This window comes from Aulostomus chinensis, chromosome 7 (assembly GCF_037954235.1).
Source record: "Aulostomus chinensis isolate RoL2024-O1b breed Wild chromosome 7, RoL_Achi_v1.0, whole genome shotgun sequence".
Lineage (NCBI taxonomy): Eukaryota > Metazoa > Chordata > Actinopteri > Syngnathiformes > Aulostomidae > Aulostomus > Aulostomus chinensis.
Window position 1 is genome coordinate 21767864 of NC_141326.1, and position 26552 is coordinate 21794415.

General features: G+C 43.7%; 2 protein-coding genes across 15 annotated transcripts in view; one reads left to right on the forward strand and one right to left on the reverse strand.

Moving 5' to 3' along the window:
- Nucleotides 1–23099, forward strand: part of tjp1b (tight junction protein 1b) — a 73771-nt gene extending 50672 nt beyond the window's left edge. For 4 of the 14 annotated variants that reach the window (XM_086209259.1, XM_086209261.1, XM_086209260.1 and 1 more), the window contains 28 exons: nucleotides 352–408; nucleotides 947–1071; nucleotides 1233–1335; nucleotides 1573–1888; nucleotides 2255–2361; nucleotides 2902–3070; nucleotides 3184–3328; nucleotides 4145–4156; nucleotides 6055–6188; nucleotides 6749–6854; nucleotides 7392–7542; nucleotides 8143–8251; nucleotides 8344–8563; nucleotides 8815–8999; nucleotides 9088–9183; nucleotides 9290–9372; nucleotides 9472–9682; nucleotides 9760–9860; nucleotides 9948–10298; nucleotides 10609–10836; nucleotides 11896–12756; nucleotides 13202–13293; nucleotides 14170–14385; nucleotides 14504–14640; nucleotides 14813–15284; nucleotides 15716–15933; nucleotides 16707–16850; nucleotides 17951–19807. In XM_086209259.1, the coding sequence (XP_086065385.1) occupies nucleotides 352–408; nucleotides 947–1071; nucleotides 1233–1335; nucleotides 1573–1888; nucleotides 2255–2361; nucleotides 2902–3070; nucleotides 3184–3328; nucleotides 4145–4156; nucleotides 6055–6188; nucleotides 6749–6854; nucleotides 7392–7542; nucleotides 8143–8251; nucleotides 8344–8563; nucleotides 8815–8999; nucleotides 9088–9183; nucleotides 9290–9372; nucleotides 9472–9682; nucleotides 9760–9860; nucleotides 9948–10298; nucleotides 10609–10836; nucleotides 11896–12756; nucleotides 13202–13293; nucleotides 14170–14385; nucleotides 14504–14640; nucleotides 14813–15284; nucleotides 15716–15933; nucleotides 16707–16850; nucleotides 17951–18045 (5244 nt within the window). In that variant the 3' untranslated portion in view covers nucleotides 18046–19807. Of the gene's footprint in view, nucleotides 1–351; nucleotides 409–946; nucleotides 1072–1232; nucleotides 1336–1572; nucleotides 1889–2254; nucleotides 2362–2901; nucleotides 3071–3183; nucleotides 3329–4144; nucleotides 4157–6054; nucleotides 6189–6748; nucleotides 6855–7391; nucleotides 7543–8142; nucleotides 8252–8343; nucleotides 8564–8814; nucleotides 9000–9087; nucleotides 9184–9289; nucleotides 9373–9471; nucleotides 9683–9759; nucleotides 9861–9947; nucleotides 10299–10608; nucleotides 10837–11895; nucleotides 12757–13201; nucleotides 13294–14169; nucleotides 14386–14503; nucleotides 14641–14812; nucleotides 15285–15715; nucleotides 15934–16706; nucleotides 16851–17950 lie in introns of all 14 variants that reach the window. The other 10 variants (XM_086209250.1, XM_086209254.1, XM_086209255.1 and 7 more) reach the window with 10 other exon arrangements.
- On the reverse strand, nucleotides 20469–26091 carry slc27a2 (solute carrier family 27 member 2). Its single transcript, XM_086209264.1, has 10 exons — nucleotides 25530–26091; nucleotides 24670–24879; nucleotides 24024–24182; nucleotides 23830–23954; nucleotides 23560–23754; nucleotides 22339–22429; nucleotides 22044–22242; nucleotides 21423–21520; nucleotides 21179–21309; nucleotides 20469–21066 (listed from the first exon to the last, which is right to left on the reverse strand). Exons 1-10 carry the CDS (start codon nucleotides 26023–26025, stop codon nucleotides 20890–20892), a joined length of 1881 nt encoding a protein of 626 aa, XP_086065390.1. The 5' UTR covers nucleotides 26026–26091; the 3' UTR covers nucleotides 20469–20889.
- Between the last annotated feature and the right edge of the window lie 461 nt (nucleotides 26092–26552).

Here is a 26552-nt window from a genome sequence, read left to right on the forward strand (position 1 = left end):
CTGTGCCCCAAAAATATAATTTTCCATATTATACAATGATTAAGACTGTGCATAGAATTTTGATTCTTAAATGAGAATGAGCTCTACTGAGCTGGTAGAGATTATTTGCTCATAAATGCTATTTAGGATCAAATTGGCATGAAGACAGTGAGTTTGAGGAATGATTTTGGATCTCTGGTCTCGCTAAATCACTATAAAATGCTCTTTGGCAATATTTTGTGCCAGCTGGAGCTAAAATGTAAAATGACCAAGAAAAGGCATTTGTTGTTTTGTTCAAGGAAACTGTGGCAGGACTATTGGCTTTCCTTTTGACTGACTTGAAAACTGTCTCTTGTGTTTTGTGTCTTCCAGTGTGCAGCAATGGAGGAGACTGTCATTTGGGAACAGCACACAGTAACATTGCACAGGGTGAGTATTTGCAACTCAGGGAGTACAACCTGTACAAACTGTTAAAACCTGATCCTGGTCCAAATATCTATTTACCCTGATGACCTGTCTTGCTACCCCCCCCCCCCCCCCTTTCATGTGCTTCCTCTCTTATCTCTACTGCATCCCATTTGGTTAAACATGGGTTCACTGTGTACACAGTTGCAGGGGAAAAAGACAAAGCTGTCAGAGCTTCTCTGTGTGACGTTCTTCTATGTTATTGCCTGTAGAGCCCAGTAGCCTACTCACCTAAGAATTACTACTCTTGACTGAAGAAGCCATCGCAAAATATTTCTGCATCATCTTCCCTCAGTTCACGTTTCACCGTCAATACTAAATAAAACCAACTGTGCTAGGTGCACAAACCTTTTTTATGCTTTTAGTTTGCTGACTGTGAAATGAAATGATAAAACCTGAAACCGATATATAAGATGACAGACAAATAACTAAAGGGAATGGTTTGATTTGCATTTGCAAAACTGTCATTGTTGTTGTTGTGCATTTGTCTCTCTATGTGCAGGCACCAGGGTTTGGCTTCGGGATAGCCATATCAGGAGGTCGGGATAACCCTCATTTTCAGAGTGGCGAGACCTCCATTGTCATCTCAGATGTGCTGAAAGGTGGCCCAGCAGAAGGCCTACTTCAGTAAGATTTCCTTCTATTTGTATCCTGGATTTGATTGCTAGTTATCAGTATGAAATTACTCTGCCTGCTCCAGAAAGACTCCAGCATGTCTGTTGTTTTCTCTCTCTCTCTCTCTCTCTCTCTCTCTCTCTCTCGCTCTCACTCTATCTCTCTCTCTCTAGGGAAAATGACAGAGTGGTTATGGTCAATGCTGTCTCCATGGATAATGTGGAGCATGCATACGCAGTCCAGCAGCTCCGCAAAAGTGGGAAAATTGCCAAAATTGTGAGTAAAAACATAATGAATTCTTGTTGAAGACTTATATTCTGCATTTCAGATAGACATTTATAAACAAAATAAAGGAAGAGACTGCAATGGGTCAGGAAAAGGCGTGTCATTAATGCTCATCTGTAATGGCGCTGCTGTGCCCCTTGACTTTTCTCATATTTCACATCCTACTGTGATCAGTGGGGTGGCTGACTGATTGTCTGGCTCATCGAATACCTCATTTCCTTTGAGCAGACAATCAGACGGAAGAGAAAGGTGCACGTCCCCATGGGTCGCCTCGGGGAGCGGGAAACGATGTCAGAGCATGATGAGGAGGAGGACAGCTACGATGAAGAGATTTATGAGACACGGAGTGGACGGAGTGGCGCATACAGTGGTGTGGGCGGAGCCATGGGCAGGCGCAGCGGGCGAAGCAGTGGCAGAAGGGACAGAGAACGTGAACGCAGTGGCTCACGGGAAAGGAGTCTCTCCCCACGGTCAGACCGCCGCTCGCACAACCTGCCCCCACGCCCTGCTAAAGTTACTCTTGTCAAATCCCGCAAAAATGAAGGTGAGGCTCACAAAGTCGGGGATAGAAACACAGGGCAGGAAGAAAAATTAGCTGGTAATCCAGAAAATCACCTGTAATGTCGTCGCACCCCCACCCCCCCCCCCCCCCCCCAACTGTTACCAGTCAGCCAGACTTAGAATAAGACCTCCAAGTCAGCATTGGTTAACTTCCAGAGACAACAAAACTTGCCAGCTGCAGCAAAATCCAAATTACTTAAATAAATCTAAGTAAAGGAGCAATTAATCTTCTTTTAATCTGTACTGTTAATCCCAGAGGGGGAGTATTCAACAGCAGAGTGGTTAGAGGAGTGTTTTCACAAGAACTCTGTGCTAACGTTGTCTTTGTTGCTGTCGTTCACTTTGTAAGCAGAATATGGCCTGCGCCTGGCCAGCCACATCTTTGTGAAGGACATCTCGCCTGAGAGCCTGGCAGCCAGGGATGGAAACATTCAGGAAGGGGACGTTGTACTGAAGGTAAGGGAGGCTCATTAAACATTGAATATGACTGAAACACCTTAAACATTGCTTTGTATCCTTGTATCTGTGTCTGTATCGATGCAAATGCAGAAGAGAACTGGTAAAGTTCTGTAGCAGCCCTTTGTTCTTTTGTGCTGGCAAATGTTGCATAATAGCACTTACAGATGCCGCTTGTTGCCTCTGAAGGAGCTCTGTAACGGCTCTGAATCAATAGTTTCTCACATCCAGCCTTCTCATGCGTCATATCGCCCTCTTTTAATGTCAGCATATAATGGACAAATTTTCCAAAAAAAACGATAAAAGGTGATGGAGTTTATTTATATCAGAGCCTTTGCGTCATGATATTTTTACTTCTTTATCGCTATGGAATTGGATTTCAGTGTAACAAAGATGATCAGTGTTTCAGTTGATTTACATCTTGCCGTTTGCAGTCCAAACTTTAAAAAGGGCATAATGGTTTCAAATTAATTAGCTGGGAGGGAAATGTTCCCTGTTCTGTTATGCTAATAGTCTTTTTTTTTTTTTTTATTCTCTCAGATCAATGGCACAGTGACAGAGAACCTCTCCTTGATAGACGCTAAGAAGCTGATAGAGAGGTCAAAGGGCAAGCTAAAAATGGTCGTTCAGAGGGACGAGAGGGCCACCCTGCTTAACATCCCTGACCTTGATGACAGCATTCCTTCAGCTAACGCCTCTGACAGAGACGGTGAGAGTGGTATGAAGGGTTGGATTCAGCTGAAATGGGGTGGAGCTAAAGTGCCAGACTTGTCAGCGTGGATTCCACACTCCAGGTGTTAACTGAGGCTCTCGTTTGATCAGACATTTCAGATATCCATTCTCTGGCATCCGACCATTCCAATCGATCGCATGACAGACATCGTAGCAGCCGCTCCCGCTCTCCAGACAGACGATCGGAACCGTCTGACCACTCAAGACACTCGCCACCACAAATAAGCAATGGCAGGTGAGGAACGTCCATCAGTTATTGAACATTGAAGACCTTCTCCTCCCGTAAAAGAAGCACTACAAAGGACTGATGTAAATTCATAATTCGTCATGAGTAAAAATCCTACTTTATTTTCATAAAATTACAAAAAATTCCTATGATTTCAAATAACAGTATTTAACTGCAAACTGGTCTGAATTCAGCTGTGACCGTTGACCGTCTAAGACATCATTACTCAAACGCTAACTGATCTTGTCATAATGTCGGAGCCTCAATCTGTCATCGTTTATTATGACAGGCTTGTTTTTAGGAGTGTGGGGTTGAGAAGGACTATCGATTTTATGTTTGGGTTATCACCAACCATCGACCCATTCAGCATTTTTGTGACTGTGACCTTGTTTGAAAGTATCTCATTAATTCTTTGTTTAAACTCCGTAGAGCACCAGAGTTGTTCCTCTGTCACGCTGCCTAGTGACCCAAAGGAAAAAAAAAACAAAAAATCAACTGTTAAAGTGTAATTTAACTGGTGCTCTATATTTTATTCTGGGATTAGAGTCTCTTTACATGATTCACAGTTCTGCCCTCTCTTTAGCCCCTCAGTTCACACAGCCTGAAAGCTGTTTTATTCTTGTTTATGTCTTTGAAAAGCCTTCTGTCTTCTGATTGGCCAACTTCCCTGGGTTTAGTTAGCATGCGGTGCAAGATGCAGATGACCATACAAGCCAGCTTCTCGCTCACTGTGGCACAACAGTCCAAAACTGCACAAACAGGGAAGCAAACAGAAAAACACATCCTAACTTTTGCCCTTTTTTTATCCCCTTGATACATCACCAGTTGGAAAATACCGTAAGTTTGGCCTCCTTGAAGAGTTACTAATAGTTGTACTAGTCATAGTTATAGAAGTAGTAAATCCATTTACAGCTCATAACGAGAGAACTAGAGCTAGTCGTGACAAGCTTAAGTCTAACAGAGCAATGATGGGTTCTTTTGCAGTGAAATCAGTGTTTTAGGCCACTGCAAAGTATTCCCTGAGGAAATGTTGCTGAAGTGCCATTATATGACATACATTATTCAGTGAGTCATCTTGTTTTGACTTGAGATTACAGAGAGCCTTGAAAGTGTCACATGATCTCGGGGTCTCTTCAATATTTGCGAAGACAAACCACATGTTTGGCATAAGTGCACGATGGCTTCAACAATGAGGGAACAAAAAGATGTCACCAATTATCAGTGTCTCCCCTGCTGCATGTGGCTGAGCTTTTGTCAGGCCTCCTCTCCTCTTATCTGTGGGTGTCAGGCCTCATAATGGTCACTGCTTTCTGTGAAACAGATTGTCTGCGTAGCACTGTTCACAATATTACAAGATTTACAAAAAAAAAAACGTATATAATTTCCTGATGACTTATTTAGGTCACTGAAGCACAGAAAGAAGCTCTTTTTTGGAAAGTATTTTAATTAAGATGAGGAAGCTGCTAGCAGAGGACGTTACTGTTTATCGGAAGCTGACGTGTGGCCTTCAGTTCAGGAGGCAGTTACAAATAGACTGTCCTCTAGATCAGTTCAGTTCTGGTTACTTTGTTTCTCAACACATGAATAAAGAACGCTGATAGATAAACTATACAGATCATTTAAAAAAACAACAACACAAAAGTACTGAATTGCAAGTGAAAATCCTATTTTGGACCCTCTTATTTATTACCTTGGCCAAGAATTTAAGTGACTGTTGGGTGCCTGCAAATTTAAAGTCTTGTGACCGATGTGTTTGGATCAGATTATGTGTGAAAATGAGCACAGTTTGACAAATCTCTACCGCAGGGTGGCAGATGGAGCTCTGACCAGAGGAGAGGTTGCTCTCTGCACAGCTAATAAGAGTCAAATAACTTTCTGTTTTATATTAAAGTCAAAAACTGTTGACTCATATCAGCTTTCAACTCACTGACTCTGATTTAAAACAGTGGAAGGTGCATCGAGCCATTTCAGCCATGAAATGTAGTGTTTTTTTGTCTATATTTTGAATATGAATGGTAATATTAACACCTTCATTTAATGTGTTTCATCCCAGTACAGTCCTATCAATGAGTTTAGTATGCACTACCTCTTAAGTGTAGTGGAGTAGAACGTACAACAAAGTAGATCAGAATGGAAAATTTAAGTTCAAGGTATTCCAAATTGTACTCAAGTACAATACGTGAGTAAATGCACTTAGTGATTTTCCACCACTAACAAAGACTTTTTTTTCCTGCTAGTAAGCTTAGTCATGTGACCATGAGGTCCGAGCCGTAGAGCCTCACCATTGGGCAGCTTTCTTAGCCTCCTCGTTTTCATCCTAATCACTGACAAATATGTTCTGTCATCGTATACTTATCGGGCTCATTATTGGCCAGGTCACTGTGTATCAGTTTACACAGCCATGCTGTTTTAAAATGTCATAGTCAAACTGTTCCTGGTGCAGTGCCAGAGCCACACTCTACAATTCACCTGGAGGACAGAATTCGCTCTCACCTTTAGATAAGAGGCTCCAAAAATAGACCACAAAAGTGAGAAAAAAAGGGAAAATTTCTGACCTTCAAGACTAAGATGCTGCTTCAGTCCAGAGCCACTGGGGTTTGAATTGAGCCTAGCATGTCCTTGTTGTAGTGAAGATGTTGATCCATGATGGGCTCATGTCCCCTCCGAACTATGTGTCAGAATACACTATTGATTATCTTCTATTTCTAAAGGTAATAGTGTTTTTTTGCCTGCAGTCACAGAAGTCGTGATGATGAACGGATGTCAAAGGCAGCTTCAACACCAGCAAAGCTAGCAGAGGAAGTTCCTCTGCCCAAGCCGAAAGAGTCGGCTATTGCTAGAGAGGAGAAACAACTTCCACCGCTCCCAGGTCAGAGATACAACCCTCAGATCTTTGTGAATGTAAAAAATGCAGGTCCGAATTTCAATTGGGGCCTTATATATATATAGCTATGTTTATCTGACAGTGAAAGTTTTTTTAGACGTGTGTTTTCCTGTCAGAATATAACATGGTGTCAGAATAATAATAAAAGTGAAACCTTGTTTGAACTGGTCATTGTTGCCCTTTTTTCTAAGGATGAATACTAAAAAAGTTAGATCCAGATGCCTGCTGAGCCTCGCTGAGTTCGCCTGGAGCCAAGTGAAAATAAACCATATGAGCTGATGGAGTCTGACGTTCCTCCCCAGCCTGCAGCACTTTGCTGCTTTTTTGTTTGTCCTCCCTACTCAGCACACTGCATGTCTTCAGAGTGTGTGTATGTGTCTGTATAATGTGCCTGTGTTTTTGAATAGTTGTTTTTATTTGTGTTCTTCTCTATCAAACCTATGTTGGGTGGTGTATTGTCAATTCCACTGTTCGGCTTATTTTCTGACACATTCATGTATTCTGTCAATCATCTGTTCATTACTCGTTCTTGTGTGTGTCCCCAGAGCCGAAGCCAGTGTATGCACAGCCTGGACAGCCAGATGTAGACCTGCCAGTCAGTCCTTCTGATGCCCCTGTGCCAAGTGCTGCCCATGATGACAGCATACTACGGTAGAAAGAAATGATTTGTATGCATGTCCTCTGAAAAACTTTTACCACAAAACATGACAATGTGACCTTTGTGATCGCCAAATGAGAAGGAGACTGAGGAGAGAAATGTTAATCTGAAATACTTCTGCACATCTTGCTGCAATTTATCTGTACTTGCAGGGGCATCCTGGCATGAATTCAGTGCTTTAGAAAAGCGTGCGTTTCTCTGCACATTCATGGTTTGCTGGCATGCGAACATGAAGTATGACTGAATGCATTTCATTCACCATTAGTGCTTCACATGAGACAACACTTGACTTAAGTTTGTTTGCCAGAGGCTTAAAAAGTAAAATATATTCAAATTTTCTTTCAGATTGTATATTTCTTAACGATTTGATCATATTTGCTTTTGTGAGCTAACTAAACACAGTCTTTCACAAAAAAAAAACCTGGATGGCACCAGAGATTAATTTCCTATTCATAAACTATAGTTTGCATTGTGGAAAAAGGAAAATCATCACGTCATAGAAATCTGTTTTCTTTATCCCTTATCCTCAGGCCGAGCATGAAGCTGGTGAAGTTCAAAAAGGGAGAGAGTGTGGGGCTGCGGCTGGCTGGGGGGAATGACGTGGGCATCTTTGTTGCTGGAGTGCTGGAGGATAGCCCAGCTGCTAAAGAGGGCCTGGAGGAGGGTGACCAAATTCTCAGGGTACGTTCTTTGTTTTTACACAGTCACGTGTATAAGCTGACAGCATTTTTGTATATTCATCTGGTTGTTTTTGAGTTTGGTGAGAAAAAAATGTCCCTGAATATTCATTCATCAAAAACAGTACGTTTTATTTCTCATTTTAACAGTGACCATCTGAGACTGTGTCTTAACAGCTATGTTTTATCGGCTATGCGTCTCAAACCTTCCCTTTTATTCATGGTTATACACAATGACGGCTCCAAAATTCCTGTACCTCCAGGCTGGTCTCTTAGCAATGGCCGGAGGGAGCGCACACACAAAATACGTTTTCCTCTCCCTGTGTTTGTCCCATTTCCTCACAGCCATATATCTCACTGTTTGTACCTCCTCCTCCTTTCTTTGAGGAATGACTTGAGTTCTTGCAGAGCAGTAAAACTTGATGTTTCCTAGGCAATCTTGAAAATAAGAAGAACTATGTAAACCCTAATTTAAATAGAGATTTACACTCTGTCATGCACTCTGTGTACTTTGAAGCCTACTGCTTAATTTAAATGTGGTAGTACTAGAAAGTAGGATAGTTCTTTTGTAACAAATCGAGTCTTCTCTTTTCACAAATTCCAGGTAAATAATGTCGATTTTGCAAACATAATCCGAGAGGAGGCGGTGCTGTTCCTCCTGGACCTCCCTAAGGGTGAAGAGGTGACAATTCTGGCCCAGAAGAAGAAAGATGGTAAGTGAAGTGAGTAAGGTGATGCAGCAAGACATTAATTTTTACTAGCCTCATTGCTGCGGTGGATCTGACTCATTGCTCTGTCCCTTCAGTATATCGACGCATTGTGGAATCTGATGTCGGCGATTCCTTCTACATCAGGACCCACTTTGAGTACGAGAAAGAGTCTCCATATGGGTTAAGCTTTAACAAGGGCGAGGTGTTCCGTGTTGTGGACACCCTCTACAATGGCAAGCTTGGTTCATGGCTGGCTATTCGCATTGGCAAGAACCACCAGGAGGTGGAGAGGGGCATTATCCCCAACAAAAACAGGTGAGCACATCCTCAGACCTGCATGCTTTGGCTTTAACTGTATGTCAATCATCTCAAAGAATGACGAGATGGATGAATATCTCAACAGTAGACACACAGTCCCCTTACTTAGATTAAATTTGTTAGGATTATCATTACCATGAAATGTCCTTAGTTGCTGGCAGCATTTAGGATTAGCACTGCCAAGTTTATGACACATCCATTACCTTGTGTTAGATTAAATATTATGTCCTCCTGCTTTATGTCAACAGAGCAGAGCAGCTCTCCAGCGTGCAATACACTCTCCCCAAAACAGCAGGGGGCGACAGGGCCGACTTCTGGAGGTTCCGTGGTCTCAGAAGCTCCAAGAGGAACCTCAGGAAAAGTCGTGAGGATCTGTCCTCACAGCCAGTTCAGACAAAGTTTCCAGCATATGAAAGAGTTGTATTGAGAGAAGGTGAGAAATCTGATGTCTTGTAGTCGAATTGTGATAAGAAACTCTGCATCTCTGAATCGCCGATTTATTTTATATTTTTTTTATGCAGCTGGTTTCCTGAGACCTGTTGTGATATTTGGGCCCATCGCTGATGTTGCAAGAGAAAAACTCTCAAGAGAAGAGCCAGATCTCTTTGAGCTTGCAAGTATGTTTTTCCTTATTAACGTCATACATACAGTAACAGCATGAATATATATATATATTATAGGTAGTACTTTGACTTCATAAACCTCTACTATTGTGTTTTCTAGAGAGTGAGCCTAGAGATGCAGGAACAGACCAGAGGAGTTCAGGAATCATTCGTCTTCACACCATCAAGCAGATCATTGACAGAGTGAGCATGTCTCCTTGTATTGAATTGAAATGTTAAGCACACTTTTACATTATTCCATCAGTCTTTATTATTTCTTGTCTCCCTTTTTATCTTATGAAGGACAAACATGCTGTGCTGGACATCACCCCAAATGCTGTGGACAGGCTTAATTATGCTCAGTGGTACCCAATTGTAGTCTTCCTAAATCCTGATAATAAGCAAGGTGTGAAGAACATGAGGACCAGACTGTGTCCGGAGTCCAGGAAGAGTGCCAGAAAGCTATACGAGCGAGCCATCAAACTGAGGAAGAATAATCACCACCTGTTCACCAGTGAGTGAAGACAGAACGTTGAAAGACTTATTTTGCATATATTAACTTGATTAATTCCTTCAAATTCTCTTTTATAGCGACCATAAACTTGAATAACATGAATGACGGTTGGTACGGAGCTCTTAAAGAGACCATCCAGCAGCAGCAGAACCAACTGGTGTGGGTGTCAGAGGGCAAGGTGAGGCAGAAGGCTCATTAAATCACGAGAATCCTGTTTATCTGACAGACTGAGCTAAGAGGTAATGGTTTCTCTGCTCTCTCTCAGGCGGATGGCACCACAGAAGATGATTTAGATATCCATGATGACCGTCTATCCTACTTGTCTGCACCCGGTAGCGAATATTCCATGTATAGCACAGACAGCCGCCACACTTCTGACTATGAAGACACTGACACAGAAGGGGGAGCGTATACAGACCAAGAGCTGGATGAGACGTTGAACGACGAGGTGGGTCTCCCCACGGAACCCGCCATTACCCGGTCTTCTGAACCTGTGAGAGAAGACCCACCTGTCATTCAGGACACCCCTGGTTACCCTGGATACCAGCACCCAGTGCAGCCTGACCCAGCCAACCGAATAGACCCCACTGGGTTCAAGATGCCCTCTCCACAGCAGGTAAAGTTAACAACTCGGCACACCACTGAGAGCGGTGTGGGTCAGTCATGGATGTCTGCCTAAAAGTATTTAACGACAGAAGAATAGTTCCCTTGTGCTCTGTGTTCTGTGTTACAATTATATGTCCTGTGCTACATATTAAACATGCTGTAGAAGCTACTGGTATGTTTTCCATTCGAACCAGATGTTTCCTTGTCTGGCTGACTGGAGTAAAAGTGATTCAGTGCAAGCATCAAGGTGTTGGGGTGAGCTGTACTTTGTGTGTCCTTGGTCGGCTGTGTTTATGAATGTCTTTTAACAATATTCACAGCAAGATGAGGCTGCTCTGCCCATGCCCTCGTTGCCTCCGACAGTGGTAACGCCCCCTGCTGTTGAGCCTCTGCAGCTAGAGGGTGTGCACCTAGAGGAGCCGCCTGCTGCAGCCGCAGCTCCTCAGGCTGACTCACTTAGCAGCCCCAGCCCTGCCCCTGAGCTTATTCAGCCCCTACCACCACCACATGAACCCCACACGTCTGGACCACCTGGTCCAGAACCAAAGGTACCCACGTTTCACCAGCCACTTGGACCGGGCCTGGGCCCCAGCCTGCTGTTTTAACTGCCTGTCTTCTCGCACCTGCTTTCCACTCGCTCTCTGCATGACACGCCAACACTATGTGACTCACTGAGCCCACTGTGTGCCTCTGGCTCCCAGAGAAAATGTGTGACAGACTAGTCCACATGCACCACAGTGGGCTGGGAGACCAGAAGGACTGGTACATCTGAGTCTTTGACCAGGGTGAAGACATCCACAACCAGCCCTAACTGTTGCCTCTTACCTCCTTTGCATGGCTCCTAATGTTTTTGGGTTCCTTTCAGCTTTAACTCTCTTCTGTAGATGAACATTACTAGCACCTGAAATGGCATCGTAATGGTAGATGTGTCGTCTGTTGTAGTGCAAGTAGTTTGACGTTGCATTAGATGCAAACTGAATGTTGGTTGCATGATGAAAGCTAACCTGCAGACAGTACTCTTGGTAATTAGTCCCATCAAGCAATTCTCCCTATGGAAAAACAAATGCCTCAACACACTGCATTATGTCTTCTGTTTCTGTCCTGAGTAGATGCCAACCAATAAACCTTCTTCCATAGGAAGTAATGTCATTAGATTTGCTGTCTACAGGCTACACATCATATGTTTGAAATGAGGCCTTTCAGAAATGTATAAATATTTGAAAAATACACAATAAAATCTGTAAAAATATATAAAATCAACGTGAATGTACAGATTAACATCATTCTTGAAAGGCATCTTGTCAAACAGGCATTCAGAACTGTTTGAATAATGAACAAGGGTTTGCTTGTGTAATTTGCACTTTGACTTGGTGTACAATGAAAAGATAGAAGGATTTTTCTAAGGATGTGGTTACTGATATTTATACTCATGAATTTAAGGTTTCTGTTTGTTTCCAAGTATCGAATTCATTCTTGAAGACATTCTTAATCTGGTATTGGGAAAGCATCTTTCCTCAACTGTTTACTGTTTTACCACATGGTTCTTGTTAGAAGCTCAGAATTATGATTTTTTTTAGATGAATTAATTCAGTCTTGCTTCTTCACAGATGTACAAGAAAGATCTGTACAATATGGAGGAACCTGTGCGAATCAACCATGGCCTGAAGCAGTCAATGAGCTACAGTCACCAGCCGCCGTACCAGGACAAACAGCCATACCGTGAATACGACCATCCGCCTTATGGTTACGATGGAGGCGGCTACACAGAACCAAAGCCTCACAACAGTGACTCTCACCTGCACTACGACAACCGTGTGCCTCATTATAACGAACAGTGGCCCCCCTACGACCAGCAGACCTCGTCCTCCCAGCCCACAGGTTACCAGCCGGGCCACCAGCAACCCATGAGCTACAACCCCCGATCCCCTTACGAGGATGGGCCAGGGAGGGACTACAGCCCACCTCAGCCACGCTATGATGAGGCCCCACCTGTGGGATATGATGGCAGGCCACGCCACAGTAAACCTGGGCCCATTCGTTATGATGAACCACCGCCACCTCCACCCCCAGTAGGCTACGACGCCCGCTCTCCTTATGAGGCAGAACCTCTCGGGTTCCCCATAAATTCACCTCGTTCACCAGAGCCACCAAAGCAGTATTACAGTGACTCTGGTCTGAGGCCCACCTACATTCCTGGGCCCCCGAACCGCGGTTATAAGCCAGGGTTGCATGAACCTATGATGAACTCTGAACAAACAATTGCCCCTCCCAAACCAGAGGCCATGCCCTCCCCAAATGAGCCTACAATCACTCCAGGGTCCAAACCGGTGCCACCTCCACCCCGGGAAGACGTGGACGAAGACCCTGCCATGAAACCACAGTCAGTGCTCAACAGAGTGAAGATGTTTGAGAATAAACGGTCTGTTTCTATGGACAGGGCCAAAGAGGGAGAGTCGCCAGCACTCAGGGTAACTGTCTCACATGTACAGCCTTGGCCTCAATGGCTCAAACATTTTCTGTCGCAGGGTGGGACTCCCAAAATGATATGAATGCCAAAGTTACTTATTCAGAGTTGAAAATCTTTTCAATAAGGCCAATATGAGGCCATACAATAAACGCCAGTCAATACTCTGCTAAATACATGTTATCAGATAAAATGACTTAAAAGCAGCATGAATGAACAAAGCTCCAAAAAGGCCAAATTAACTTTTCCCAGAATTGCAGCTGCATCATTCAAACATGTGCTGAACTGTAACTCTTTTAAGCTTGTTTTTTTGTGAGATGTTTTTTGTTCAGTAACTTTCAGGTCTGTTAGATGTTAGCAGTAAATATCACTGGTCATGAAATCTCCTGAAAACGACAATCTAGTTCAGATTCGTGAAGCAATGAAGATGCCCTGTCTTTCCTTTTCAGCCTGCTGATATTCCTAAACCGGTGAGTGCACCAGGTCCAGTCCCCAAAGCCAATTCCCTCAGCAACCTGGAACAAGAGAAGTCCACCTATAGGTATGTAGTCCTCATTACAGTACTCCAGGGTAGGTTGGTGAAGGACAACTTGAAGAACCTTGGAAAGGTTCCTTAATACATTCTCTGTTGAATGAGCTCCACCTAGTGGTGGCAAGTCACTGTGCAGTTGCAAGCTAGACTTTGTGGTTTGCAAACCTAAGTGTGACAAATGATGGGAGAAATTTTAGATCCTCAATTTCAGTAACAGTAGTATTTGTAGACTGTAAAGATACTCTTAAATCCTTATATTTATCATGTTACTTCCCAAAGAAGTAAATTGTTGTGGGCCGTGGAATGTGAGAATCAATGCAGAGCCCAAACCATGAGCACTTCCATTTAACATCAGCCTAAGAGTGCTGACAATCTTTTCATGTTCCACTGAGGGGCTGCTTGCATTAAGTACTCATTGTACACTTAACAAGCCTCTATGCTGTCTTCATAACAACAACAGTCAAAGCTTTTAATCTTAATACTGGTTAAATGATACACTGTCAGCACAAGATCAGAGCGCTGCCCAAGTCTGTCCCAACTCCTCTGTGACTTCTGCTTTCTGTTTTTCATACAAGTTGTCCTTTTTTGTTTTGTTTTTTTTTTGGTCATCAAAACTGAACCTACACGAGGACAAAAAAAATTGTGACGTTAAATAAAAACTAGGACTGTTGCAGAATCTTCTTTAAGCGTTGACTTCATATTTTCAAGTAGCAACTGGTTTTACAGCTAGAAAAAGCTCCCAACTCTCCTCTGAATATTTATTTGTAAATTTAGTAGCATGCCTTTTGATTTTAATGTCATTGATTTGTCTCGGCTAATATCAAGACTGCAAGGGTGTTCTGACTGACTGTTGATCCTTCTGGTTCTCTTTGGCTTCCTCTGCAGGGCTCCTGAGCCACAGAAGCCTCATACTAAACCGCTGGACGATGTTGTTCGTTCCAATCACTATGACCCTGATGAGGATGAGGAGTATTACAGGAAACAGTTGTCCTACTTTGATCGCCGTAGCTTTGACAGCAAAGCCATGAGCCAACCCAACCCTGGCATCAACCGCTTCCATGATCTCCCCAAACCAACTCAGTTGTCTTACCCATATAACAGGTATAACGACACACACACGGCACCACACACACAAACACAAACAGCATTCCTGAGCTCCGCACCCAGCAGTAGAATCATCACAGTTTTTATTCATTTTCTTTGTGTCTACCAACTTAAGGATTGAGCCTGTTGAAAAGCTGAGTCCAGTGGAGAAACGATACGAACCCCTGCCTCAGATCAGTCCCTCCTCTCAGTATGGGCCCCCCGCCTCCATCATCCCACCCAACACACTGCCCAAACTAAGCCCCAGTGACGGTAAGCTCTCCTGTGTGGCTCTCAAATGCCATTAAGTGTGCATCGATATCCTTAGTGAGTGTCTGTCTGCTTTCATTTTATATGGTTGATGAATAAACTTAGAGTTTGGTGTATTGTGTATAAAATGTTGACAGTTGACAATTAAAATGATCGTCACATTTTTTATGTCCAGGGAACTCCATACCTGAGCCCTTGAGCTCCCCCAATCCTAAACCTGAGCTGGCAGCTCTCAGGCCACCTAGCAGGGATGAACCCACTCCAGTTGGCTACCTGCCCCCGAGGGGCCTCCCCGACAAGCCCCCAGTCAACGGTACTGATACAGCACCCCCAAAGACCCATGGTGCTCCAGCTCCTGCTAGTTACAACCGCTACGTTCCTAAGCCTTACACCAGCTCAGCCCGTCCCTTTGAGCGCAAGTTTGAGAGCCCCAAGTTCAACCACAACCTGCTGCCCAATGACACACAGGTGAAGACAGACCTCCTCATCAAGCCCAGTGTGGTGGGCAACAGTGGCGGAAAGCCTCAACTTTCCCCACAGCCACTGGACCATGACAGCGGCCTGGACACTTTCACTCGCACTATGGACAACAGGCCTAAATACCAGCACAACAACATCAACGCCATCCCCAAGGCCATTCCTGTCAGGTAAGAGAAAGAAGTACCAACACAAACAGAAATATTAACATGTATAACACTTGCAAACAATACGTGGCCTTTGCTGAGTCTCCCACTCTGAAGTAAACCGGTAGGCTAGCTAGCTTCTCTGAGCTTGTGAATCATGCACAAGGCAGCGGGCAGAACATTTACATTTAGCAATCACAAAGTCCACCCTGAGGGACCAAAAGATGGATCAAATTTATGGTCATTTGAAATTTGTCTGAATTAGAAGGCAGACAGCTCCACTCTTATCAAATTTCAAAGCAGCAGGCGGTTCAGGTAGACCTCTGAGGATGGTTACTGAGAAAGAATGCCTTATTTGTTCACAAGGGGGTGGGGGGTTGTTTTCCCTGTTCTCTGTAGTGCTTTATTCTCTGTCCATACAGTTTTGACTGATGATGCTTACCTCTGTGCTTCAGCCCCAGCGCACTAGATGATGACGACGAGGATGAAGGGCACACAGTGGTGGCCACTGCCCGGGGCATCTTCAACTGTAACGGAGGGGTCCTGAGCTCCATTGAGACAGGCGTTAGCATCATCATCCCTCAGGGTGCCATCCCAGAGAGTGTGGAGCAGGAGATTTACTTCAAGGTCTGCCGGGACAACAGCATCCTGCCCCCCCTTGACAAGGAAAAAGGTCAGTTCCATTTTGCTGATTCGAAACTTTTGATTCCTAACTGCACATAATGCACCTAATTCTCTTCATCTATCGTGAATCTTCTGCCAGCATATACCCAAATTTAGAAAAATCGGAATACTTAGAGGAACTATTTTTCCCTTGGTTACCTTCACTATTTCTTTAGGCGATATTTCAGATTGCTGGTCCACAAATGCTTCATCTTTCAACTACTCACAGTCCACTAGCTCAGTACCATCTGGTTTTTAAGGATAGTTATAACTTTCCTGAAGATTTGAAGGATATCAGATGAATCTTAAAAAATGATTTTTGTATAAAATTCAGTTGAATTCCTAAGCGAGATCAAGCAGAATTCTGTTCAGAACTTAAGAATTTGTTTGGCTCTATTGTTGCTTGATATGAGCTCTGCTTTTACTACAGTTGACCTCAATATTTTCTCACAAATCTCCTTAAAAACTATGTTGGTCTGAAGGACACTACTCTTTCTCGGTTTGGCTCTGATTTCACTCTCTCTGTTGCAGTCAGAAAATTCTCCTCATCCCTAGCACCACTGTCATGTGATGTTCCTCAAGGTTCAATTCTCGGTCCTGTGTTGTTTTATGTTAACGTGTGTCCTCAGTTAATCAGCTGTGCTAATGATATAGCAGGGGTAGTGTTACATTGTGAAGCACCAGGTGAAGACAGCCTGAGCTCCCCAGAAAGCAGTACTTCATTTGTTTTAGTCTGTTGATTAATTGTCACGTGATTCTAAATGTTGTTGTGTGTCCATACAGGAGAAACGCTGCTAAGTCCGCTGGTGATGTGTGGCCCTCACGGACTCAAGTTCCTGAAGCCGGTGGAGCTGCGCTTACCTCACTGTGCGTCTATGACCCCTGATGGTTGGTCTTTTGCTCTAAAATCCTCCGACTCCTCGTCGGGTACGCTGTCCTCTCTCTGTCCTTTTGGGGTCTGTGGGCTGGCTTTGGTGATTGAAATTCATTTCATCACCTCATTTGGTTTCCATATTCCCCCTCACTTCTCCCTCACACATGCCTGATTTCAGTTCTGTTTACGTTATATATTCTTTTACGTCCAGTCTTCATTTACATTTTAAGCTTCCCAACAGTAAGAATGAAGGAGCGCAGTGTAGGGTCGCAATAGCCAAAACTTCCAGTCACTTAAATTGATCTAACTCTGAACAAAGAATGTAGAAGTTACTTTTTCACTTCTTTTTTATAAGCACTAATGTCAAGCATGACGTCATTCCAGACCTGTAACTGTTAGGGTTTGCTGTTGTCCATCGTCTAATTTTGGTGGTTGGACTAAACAAGGACCTTCAAAATTTGAACTGTTTACAAGCTGTTGACCTGACTGCTTATATTATATTTCAGATAAATTCAATCAGCATCTCTGAAAGCAAAACATGGTCCATGTTTTACATTTGCTAATAAGTAGCAGTGACTTCTTGTGTCTCATAACTGACACTCACTTTATTGGGTGTTTTTTCTCTGCTGTCAGACGCCCGATCATTTACCACCCATTTGTCAAACTGCTTGAGATCTTTGGTTTCAGTTCACCCATCCACAAATCTGTTCAACAAAAAAAAAATAAAAAATGCATCGACGTAATACATTTTAAAAAGTTGCCACCCTTTGCTTGCAATTGTGATATAAACAAGGACTGGAATGCATCAACATGCTAGCATTAGCGTCTGACTACCAGTTTGATGAGTAAGTGAAGTATTTTCCAGCTAATATTTATGTAGGTGTATATTTCTGAACCAAGGTGACATTGATATTGATTCATCGATTCTATTTTTTTTTTTAAATGTATCTATTAAACACAAACTAATCGCACAAGGGAATGCATGCCGTTGAATTAGCATCGCGGCCACCTTTGATAATGAAGTTGTCAGTCATACATGTTCCTCATTAACCTTTTTCTTTGTGTTAAACATCTGGTCTTTGTTGTTTTTAATATTTAAAAGAGGATGGGAGGTTGTCCAGCGCCTGACATCACATCTCATTATTTCCTGCAGGTGATCCTAAAACCTGGCAGAACAAATCTCTCCCCGGAGACCCAAACTACCTGGTGGGTGCAAACTGTGTGTCTGTGCTCATTGACCACTTCTGAAGAGGGCGACAGCTGGTCTGTTACTGAATGTGATAAACGGGGGAAGTCAGTTGTTCCTGCTGTGCTCCCTCCACGGTGGCGGGCTGCACAACGCTCCATGAAGTATGAACCTGATACTCTGACATTGTTTACTGTGCCCAGAAACTTAAAAAAAAAAAAAAAAAAAGAGAGAAAAAAAAGAAAGAAAAAAACCACACACACACACACACAAGGAGAATCGGAGGAGTTCAGCATCCCCAAGGCTGTACTCCCGTTCTTTTCATTCATTTTTTTCGGTGCTTTCAAGGCTTGCAAAAAATAAAGATTAAAACAAGTTATTTAAACAATGGAACTGAAATTGGAATGCATGACCAGTGCCACAGACTGAATATGACATTTTTAGCTAATTTTATAAAAGGTCAGCGCAGTGAAAGAAAAAAGTAGAATTTTGGAAACTTGTTTAATATTGCATTGGGATTTTTTGCGTACTGTAAACAAAAAAAAAACAACAACAAAAAAAGCTCACAAACTGCAAAGTTGGTATATGCAAAACTTGAGTTTGTGAGTTCTGTGGTCATGCGTTTCACTCATGAAGGATCTCTGAGGACTTGAGAAATGCTGAGCCTGACTGCTGAAGGAAGACAAAGGCATCATGAAGATTTAAAAAAAAAAATATTAAGAATGAAGATTAAGTGTTAGTGTCAGATGCCCGTTTGTTCTGAGGGGGCGCTCTCTGTTTAAAACTGATGTTTTGTAGCAATGTTTTATGGTAGACAAATATACTGACTTGATTTTACAAACTCCTGCTGTCTAGAGATCTATGCATGTGCTATGACTCAGGTCCAGAAGCCTGCTACTACTAAGTTCAACACATGAAAACCCCATCGTACACTGCAAGCAGTGATGCCTTATCTGCATATTAACTTTTCAGTGAAACGTTAAGACATCAGATCCTTCAGTTATAGCGATCACTACGGAAGAAAAAGTTGTCTCCGCATTTTCTCACAAACGGTGAACTCGGATTTAGCACACGAGAATAATCGAGGCTGATGAAAAGGTATGCTTTCTTTTACTGCTATGCATATGAAGTCTGAGGAAATACAAAAAGCTAGAAGATGTTGTGGCTGTACATATTGCTAGCATATGGCCTTGGTTCTCTGTAAATGAACTTTTGTACATCTTTGTTATTTTGTATAAAAGAGAAAATGTTTGTTAAAAAACAGGAAGCGGTTACATTGGTTATGTTTGTATTCTGGTTATACCCCTGAGCCTTGGAACTGACAAAAGCAGTAATAAGTCCGACTTTTCTACCAACACACACACACACACACACACACACAAACACACACAAACAAACACACACTTGCCCAGATACATACAGACACACACTCACACACTACTTAAGGCATTTTTAACCGTCAGAAAACTTTTTATTCTTATTTACAAACTAGAGAAGTGCTTGGTTTAAATGATTTTAAAAGATGTGCTTGAGGGCGGGGTCTGCTGTGAAGAGTGGTCCCTTCCTTTATTTGTGATACTGGATGCTGTATTGTGTGCCCTGAAATGTATTTTTGTACTAATAGACAATTTATTATGGCACATCAGTACTATTTTCTTTTGATATGATAACACTGCTTCAACCCAACACTAGTTTATTTTCCTGTGTCTGACATTCTTTTTATTTATTTTGATTTTTCTTCAGTTCAACTATATTTTTTTTTCTGTTTGCGACACATTTCTAAGTATACCACTGTATTAATAAATAAATTCATTTTTAAAGTAAGCTCATTCAAGTGTGGTGTTGCTCCAGATGTCCGACGCACCCCAACCGTCCCGGAGGATCACGTAGAGCTCTTACTTGGCTCGCTCTCCTCTGCAGCTGCTTCACAACAAATTCAACGTCATCAGTGGATCGGTGTTGAAAAGGAGGAACAAACCTCTTTCAAGGTTAATGTAGAATTAATAGAGCGGGCTCACCCCCGGCCCTCACTACACAGCCCTCCTCCAAATGTGATAATCAGCCTGGGAGCTTTTGTGTATTTCTGCTGACAAACCACCTCTCAGGTGCAGGGAGACTCTGCTGCGAAGGAAAAAAGTTCCATCTAATCATTAGCAGAGTTGATTTTCTGACTTCTTTTCTTGGTCAGTTTTGTTGCAATCAGTCTGAGATAAAACTGCACAACTTACTTTGGCTTTCTGAAAGCTTGGTTTCCTCCGCAATTTCAATGATTTGCTGTTGTGCGACAAAGCCTGAGTTTGTGTCGGTCCAGCGGCTGCTGGCCGGAATATTTCAGGACAGAGTGTAAAGATCTTAACATTCCTGAATTCACTTTCATTCATGATTAAAGTTTAGTTGGATAAAAGAGTGTGTGTGTGTGTGTGTGCTGTTAACACACACACACACTGATCAAGACTTGTCATCAGTGCAAAGACAAATCCACAGCATTCTATACAATGTGACATAACTGTATTAAATGTTTAATATCAAATGTACGATGTAATTAACATCTGTAAGTATCAGCACATGTAAAAAAAAAAAAAATGCTTGAAGCGACTCTGCTTGAAACAAAAGTTAGGATGCTGCAGTTGATCTGGCCAAACATAAATGATGAAAGTCAAGCAAAAAAAAAAAAATTATCGGTTTAATTAACAATAGCAGTGAGACAAAGGGTATTTTACACTCCGAGAGCATTAAGAAACACGTACAAAACCTGTAGAGATGCACAGGAGCTGCTTCGTTAGATGATTTCTTCTGATGAGTACCATCTGTCTGTTCCTGAGATTAGTTGATCGAGTTAAAAGTTCATCTAGACAATTACGTACATCTCCGTAAACAAACGGCTTATCTGGTTCAAAAAGAGACTGTTAGAGTTTGATTGCTCTTGAACGTATTGCTTCATAAATGCCCTCCGTCAGAGGAACGTAGGTCTTCTTCTCTGGTTCCAGGAAGTGAAGAGGATCGCTGACGAGAGCGGGGTTGAATCCTTCTTCCACCAGCTTCACTTTCTTCATCTTGAACGTTCCTGTCATGTCCAAGCAGGGCTGGGAACAAAAAAAAAAAAAATCAGATGAAGATAAAGAGCAGGTCTGACGGCGTTTAAATGCGGCGGACAGCAGCAGAGGTGACCAACGACTGTCTTGGGGTGAGTGTCACCTGAATCCTGATGAAGCGAGGTCGTGCGTATGATGGGAGGTAGTTGACCACCTGCTTGTAGGTGTCCAAACCGTCAAAATCTTCGCCTTCCCTCAGGGTGATGGCCGCCATGCCGATCCTCCCCTCATGACCTTAACAGAGCGTTCCCGTTCAGAAAAATACTGAAAAGCTGCACGGTTTATTTCTTTGAGCTTAATTTCAGGGAGGCGTGGGTTTTTTTTTGTGTGTGGGTTTTTTTTTTAACCTTCAACTTTGACACCGTAGACGTTCGCCTCCAAAATGCCGCGAGCCATCGTGAGAATGTCTGCAACCTCTGATGTAGCGACGTTCTCTCCTTTCCACCTGGAGCAAAGACACTTTTCCTCAAAGAACCCGGCATCATCTTTTCTTTCTTGATTCCATATTGAAAAGTGTTAATGTATCACGACGCGTTTTTGATGAGTCAATTTACGATGTCCAGCACTGACTTACAACCTCTCCACGTCTAAACTAGACGATAGAAATCCATTTTCTTCTCAGTCAAGCCAAGACCAGTTTTTCTGGATCGCCAACCCACAACATGACCCTCAAGGTCTCACCGTCCAATCAGAACACATGACCTGAAGCACTTGAATCAAAATGCACTGTTTTTTGCAGACGTTCTTCTGGATCACATATCAAGATAACGATCATTTCCCGAAGCAAAAATCTTCTTCCAGCCATTTCTTGTGAACAATGACATTTCCAAGAAAAGAAACTTACACCAACCGCCATGTGTGTGCCTGTTGATGGCCAAGAAATGTACTCAGGATCCAGAGCCGATCCAGATTTCCAGGAAAATGAAGTCAAACCCCCCAAAATACAGGCAAAACTGATCACAACTTACCTGAAAGTGTCACCAACTCGATCCTGGAAGTACACAAAGTTTTCCTGGTCAAACCGAAGCAAATCGCCAGTGTTGAAGTACAAGTCGCCTTTTTTCAACACATCGCGAAGCCTCTTCTTCTCGGTTTGTTGCTGGTTGCCGGCGTACCCAATAAAGGGGGACCTCTGGGTGATCCGTCCCACCAGGAGTCCTGTCTCACCTGACAAAGACATCAAGGATGAGCCAAGATGAGCTCAGAGTCCAATCAGACAGAACAGATTCGGCAGTTCATTGACTCTCATGGCGCTGCACTGACCCCAGGCTGCCTCGATGCACAGACCCTTGGCGTTTCTAACCGGTTCCTCCTTGGCGATGTCAAACTTGATCAGAGTGTATGGGAAGAAGAACTACAGGGGAAGAAACGAACAGTTCCTCAATTAAAGGGACTCTTGCCCTTTAAATAAGTTTTTTCTTCTTGCTCGTAACCCCATTTATGCTTCTACATTGTTTTGTTGCGAGTTGCAGAACTGATGAGACAATTACTGGAGGACGTCTGTCTTGTGGTGCCCAAGAGATTTGAAACAAGGAACAATGTTATCTCCTCCACATGACGCCTGCTTACTCCAGATAATCCAAGCACCAGGGTCAGGGAGGAACCATTTTCTGTTCAATAGATTCCAACTGTCACTAAAACAGTCTGGACAGATCAGGGGGGCCACACAAGAGGGCCAGAACTAGAACATGTAGTTAGAAGTGTGTCTGCGTACCACCGTCTCTCTCTGCTGCTTCCTCTGTTTTCAATCACTTCACACACCAAAGTGCATCTCTGTCACCTGATGAAAATATGAAACTAATCATTATTTTTAGGGATTTTTTTTCACCAAAAAAAAAATCATTTCAAAATTCATATAGTATTTTTTTATTATCATTATTGTTAGGTCTATATTACTAATCTATTTACATTGTACATCTGCGAGCCAAATCTAGCCCCCGAGCTCCACTTTGGTCACCACTGTGAAACCTAAACGTCTCTTTGCTGCTGTTGAGTTTTGCTTGGAAAAAAAAAAAAAAAAACAAGATTAATGATTAGCGGCCAGTCAGCGTTGGAGCCGGTCTATGACTGACAGGTGTGATGTTCACCGTTTATCATGCTGACGTCTGCTGACAGAATGGCGGACTTTCAACGAGCCTTCGGGGAACGTTGACGACGTTAAACGTCATCACGCAGAGGAAGAAGAGCGTGCGAAGCGTCGCTGGTGTTAGCTTCCAACTTCCAGCGGTTCCGTTCACGCTTAAGAAAATTCTCTTGCTGAACAGAAAGTGCCATTATCTTAACTTTTGTTTGTCACTGACGGCATTTTCTACAATTATCGAATGAAAAATGGAGAGTATATAAATATACATGTATAATATTGACATATCAGTCCGCCACTAGGAGGATTGCCGGTGTGAGCAGGTCCATCCTCTGGGCTCCACACCGGTGAATCCTCCGGTCCTGGACCCTCTATATATGACGGGTCAGCGTTCCTCTACTTACCCTGTGGACGAAATTGACCCGTCCAACCGCTCCGACCTTGGAGGTGTAATTGATGAAGCCGATGTTTCCCTCCGTGGCTGCGTACAGCTCCTTGACTTTAATGTCACCGAAGCGTCTAAGGAAATCCGTCCAGATATCCGTCCGCACTCCGTTACCGATGGCGATCTTCACTTTGTGGTCCTTCTCGTCGTCTTTCTGCGGTGATCAGAGACGATCAACCCCCCCCGTTCATCCATCACAACACAACCTGAACACCGGGAGTACTTGTACCTTTGGCATGTTGCAGAGGTACCTCATGGTTTCACCGATGTACTGCATCACCGTCACATCGTACTTCCTGCAGTCGTCCCAGAACTGCGAGGCAGAGAACTTTCTCCTCAGAACCACGGTCATACCTGCGATCAGCGTCACGTGACTCAACCTTTCATCCTGATCAAAACGTACGGATCCGAACGGATCGTTACCTCTCTCGATGGCTCCCGTCATCCCGATGAGGAAACCGGCGCTGTGGTAGAGCGGCAGGTTGATGTAGAAGACGTCCTGGGGTGTGACGCCGCACACGGCCTGGAGGAAGGACGCGGCCCACACCCTCTCGTGGGTGACCACGGCGGCTTTAGGCAAACCTTCCAAGGACGAAACCAGATGTTTGTAAACCACCTGTTGTAGATTTGACGCATCAAAGATACGTCAGGAAACGCCACTAACGGCTCGAACCTGCTGACAGTCCTCCCCAGGTTTCAGGATCCAGGATGTCACATTTGATCCCCGAACCTGAATCACGTGCTCCTTGTAATATTACCTAGATCTCATCAGAATCTGCTCCTGTATTTATCTACGCGTCCGACTGACAAACACGCACACACACGTGCACGTGAGCAGTGGCTGCAGATGCGAGTCCTTTGCTTCTGATTGGTTAACTTTTATAACGGCAGGTGATTTTTTTTCCTGATTAATAATTAGAAAGCGAGAAGTCCGCTTCAGAGTCTGACTTTAAAAAAGGAGAGGAGAGGGAGGAATTGTGTGCTGATGCAGCAACACTTCGCTGATTAAGTGGGCGTGGCCTTGATGGCTGTCACGTCTGAAGGGGCCCCAGGTCTAGTCCAGGTCTACCTGTAGTCCCCGACGTGTAGATGTAGAGCGCCGTGCTCTTGATGGTGACGTTGGCTCGGAGGAGGCGGGACAGAGGCTCGTGTGACGCCTCAGAGATCCTGTCCGACAGAGAGTCGATGCCCTGGATGCTGCAAGTCTCTGACAGGAGGAACACGCGGATGCCCTGCTCCCTCAGCGTGGGTAACACCTCCTCCACGGCGCCCTGCAGCTCTGCACCACACACACACACACACACACACACACACACACACACACACACACACATCAGTGCAATACTGGAGTGGACCTGTGCGTTGACCTGTGTGAGGTTACCGCCCCTAGGTGAAGTCACCACAGCAGCTCAGCGACTGATGACGTGTTCTGACGTCTCCTGCATCTCTTTTATATGCACAACTGATGAATAATTCTGTGTTCAGGAACATTTAAATCAGCACCAGTTCCCTCAACAGCACAGGGAGACGTTCAGATTGTAGAGAGAAATTATGAGTTGATTATTAAAATAATCGGTTGGTTTACTTCTGATGGACCAACTGATTGATGTTGCATTTACTTCCCATTTTGTTCAGTTATTGTTTTGTTTTATCTTTAGTTTTCATTGATTATTGAGCATGTATATTTATTTAATGACATCATGAACATTTTTTAAAAAATCCAAGTTTGCAGTTGCTTCAAGTCTCTTGTTGATTTATTTTTGAGTGTTTTATATTTCATCGCATCTACGGGGGGGGGGGGGGGGGGCTCTAAACGTTGCGCGTGTGCATTCACTTTAACTTTACGTTTCTCGTAGTTGAACTTTGAACCCTGCTGCTCGGAGGGCCCCTCGCTCGTGGCCCCGGACTCCAACCTGAATAACCTCCTACCTGGACACGCGATGAGGACTTTGGCTCCAGAGCAGGAGAAACAGTGCAGCAGAGATTTGGACCTGATGTTGAAGTTGAGCAGGGCAGCCGGACAGCCCAGTTTAGCCAGTCCGAGCCAGGTCCAGATGAAACTGGGCTCGTTGGCCAGAAAGAGGGCCACAGTGTCCCCCTCCTTGAGCTGGGCCTCCGCCTGCAGGGCTCGGGCCACCTTGTTGCTCTGTTTATCCACCTCTCCATAGGAAAAACTTGAACCCTCGAAGTGCACAAAGATCTTGCTGGGGTGCCGCTTCACCGCATCCAAGAAGCAGTCCAGGATGCTGTAGAAGGGTCTGATCTTCTTGTACTTGGTGAGTCTGACACCGAGTCGAATGCTCCTCAGAATGTACACGCAGTCGTCGGCTAAATATGGAAAAAGTGTTTTTAGGAAGGAAAAGGACAGAACTGCCAGTCCTGCTAACACGGAGAACCAGAGGTACATGTTGCTGGACTGGATCATCCGCCTGGGAAGCACGGAGGAGGCGTCGAGACCTCCAGGGTGCTCCCAGAAATTTGTGACAAAGTTCACCCGCGCTCGACCCCGCCTACATTCCGCATGTTCTCTGGTTGCCAGATCTTTGTTTCCGCCCCCACTCGGGAAGTAAGCTGGTGTACTGGTGGGACTCCAAAGGAAGTAGTACTGTATAATACTTCTGATTCTAGAGAAACTAAAACAAAGGTCATGCTAATTTGAGTGTTAAAGAATATTATAAACTTGCAGTTGTGACCAATGAACCATTTAACTCAGAGTAAAATAAAAGTCTGTAATTAAAATAAGAAACATCTTTCCTGTGTGTAAATTTGTCTGAAAGACAGCAACAGAACTTTAAATATTAGGAAGCTAACAAGAGTTCAGGTCTTTCAGGCCTTTAACAAGAAGCTTCAAATGTAGATAATTGGATCCTCCAAAGTCCGTGTCTTACGTGCTCTTGGAACACATTTCAACGTTGGAAGATGTAAAAACACAAGTTGTTCTTCTGCATTCGA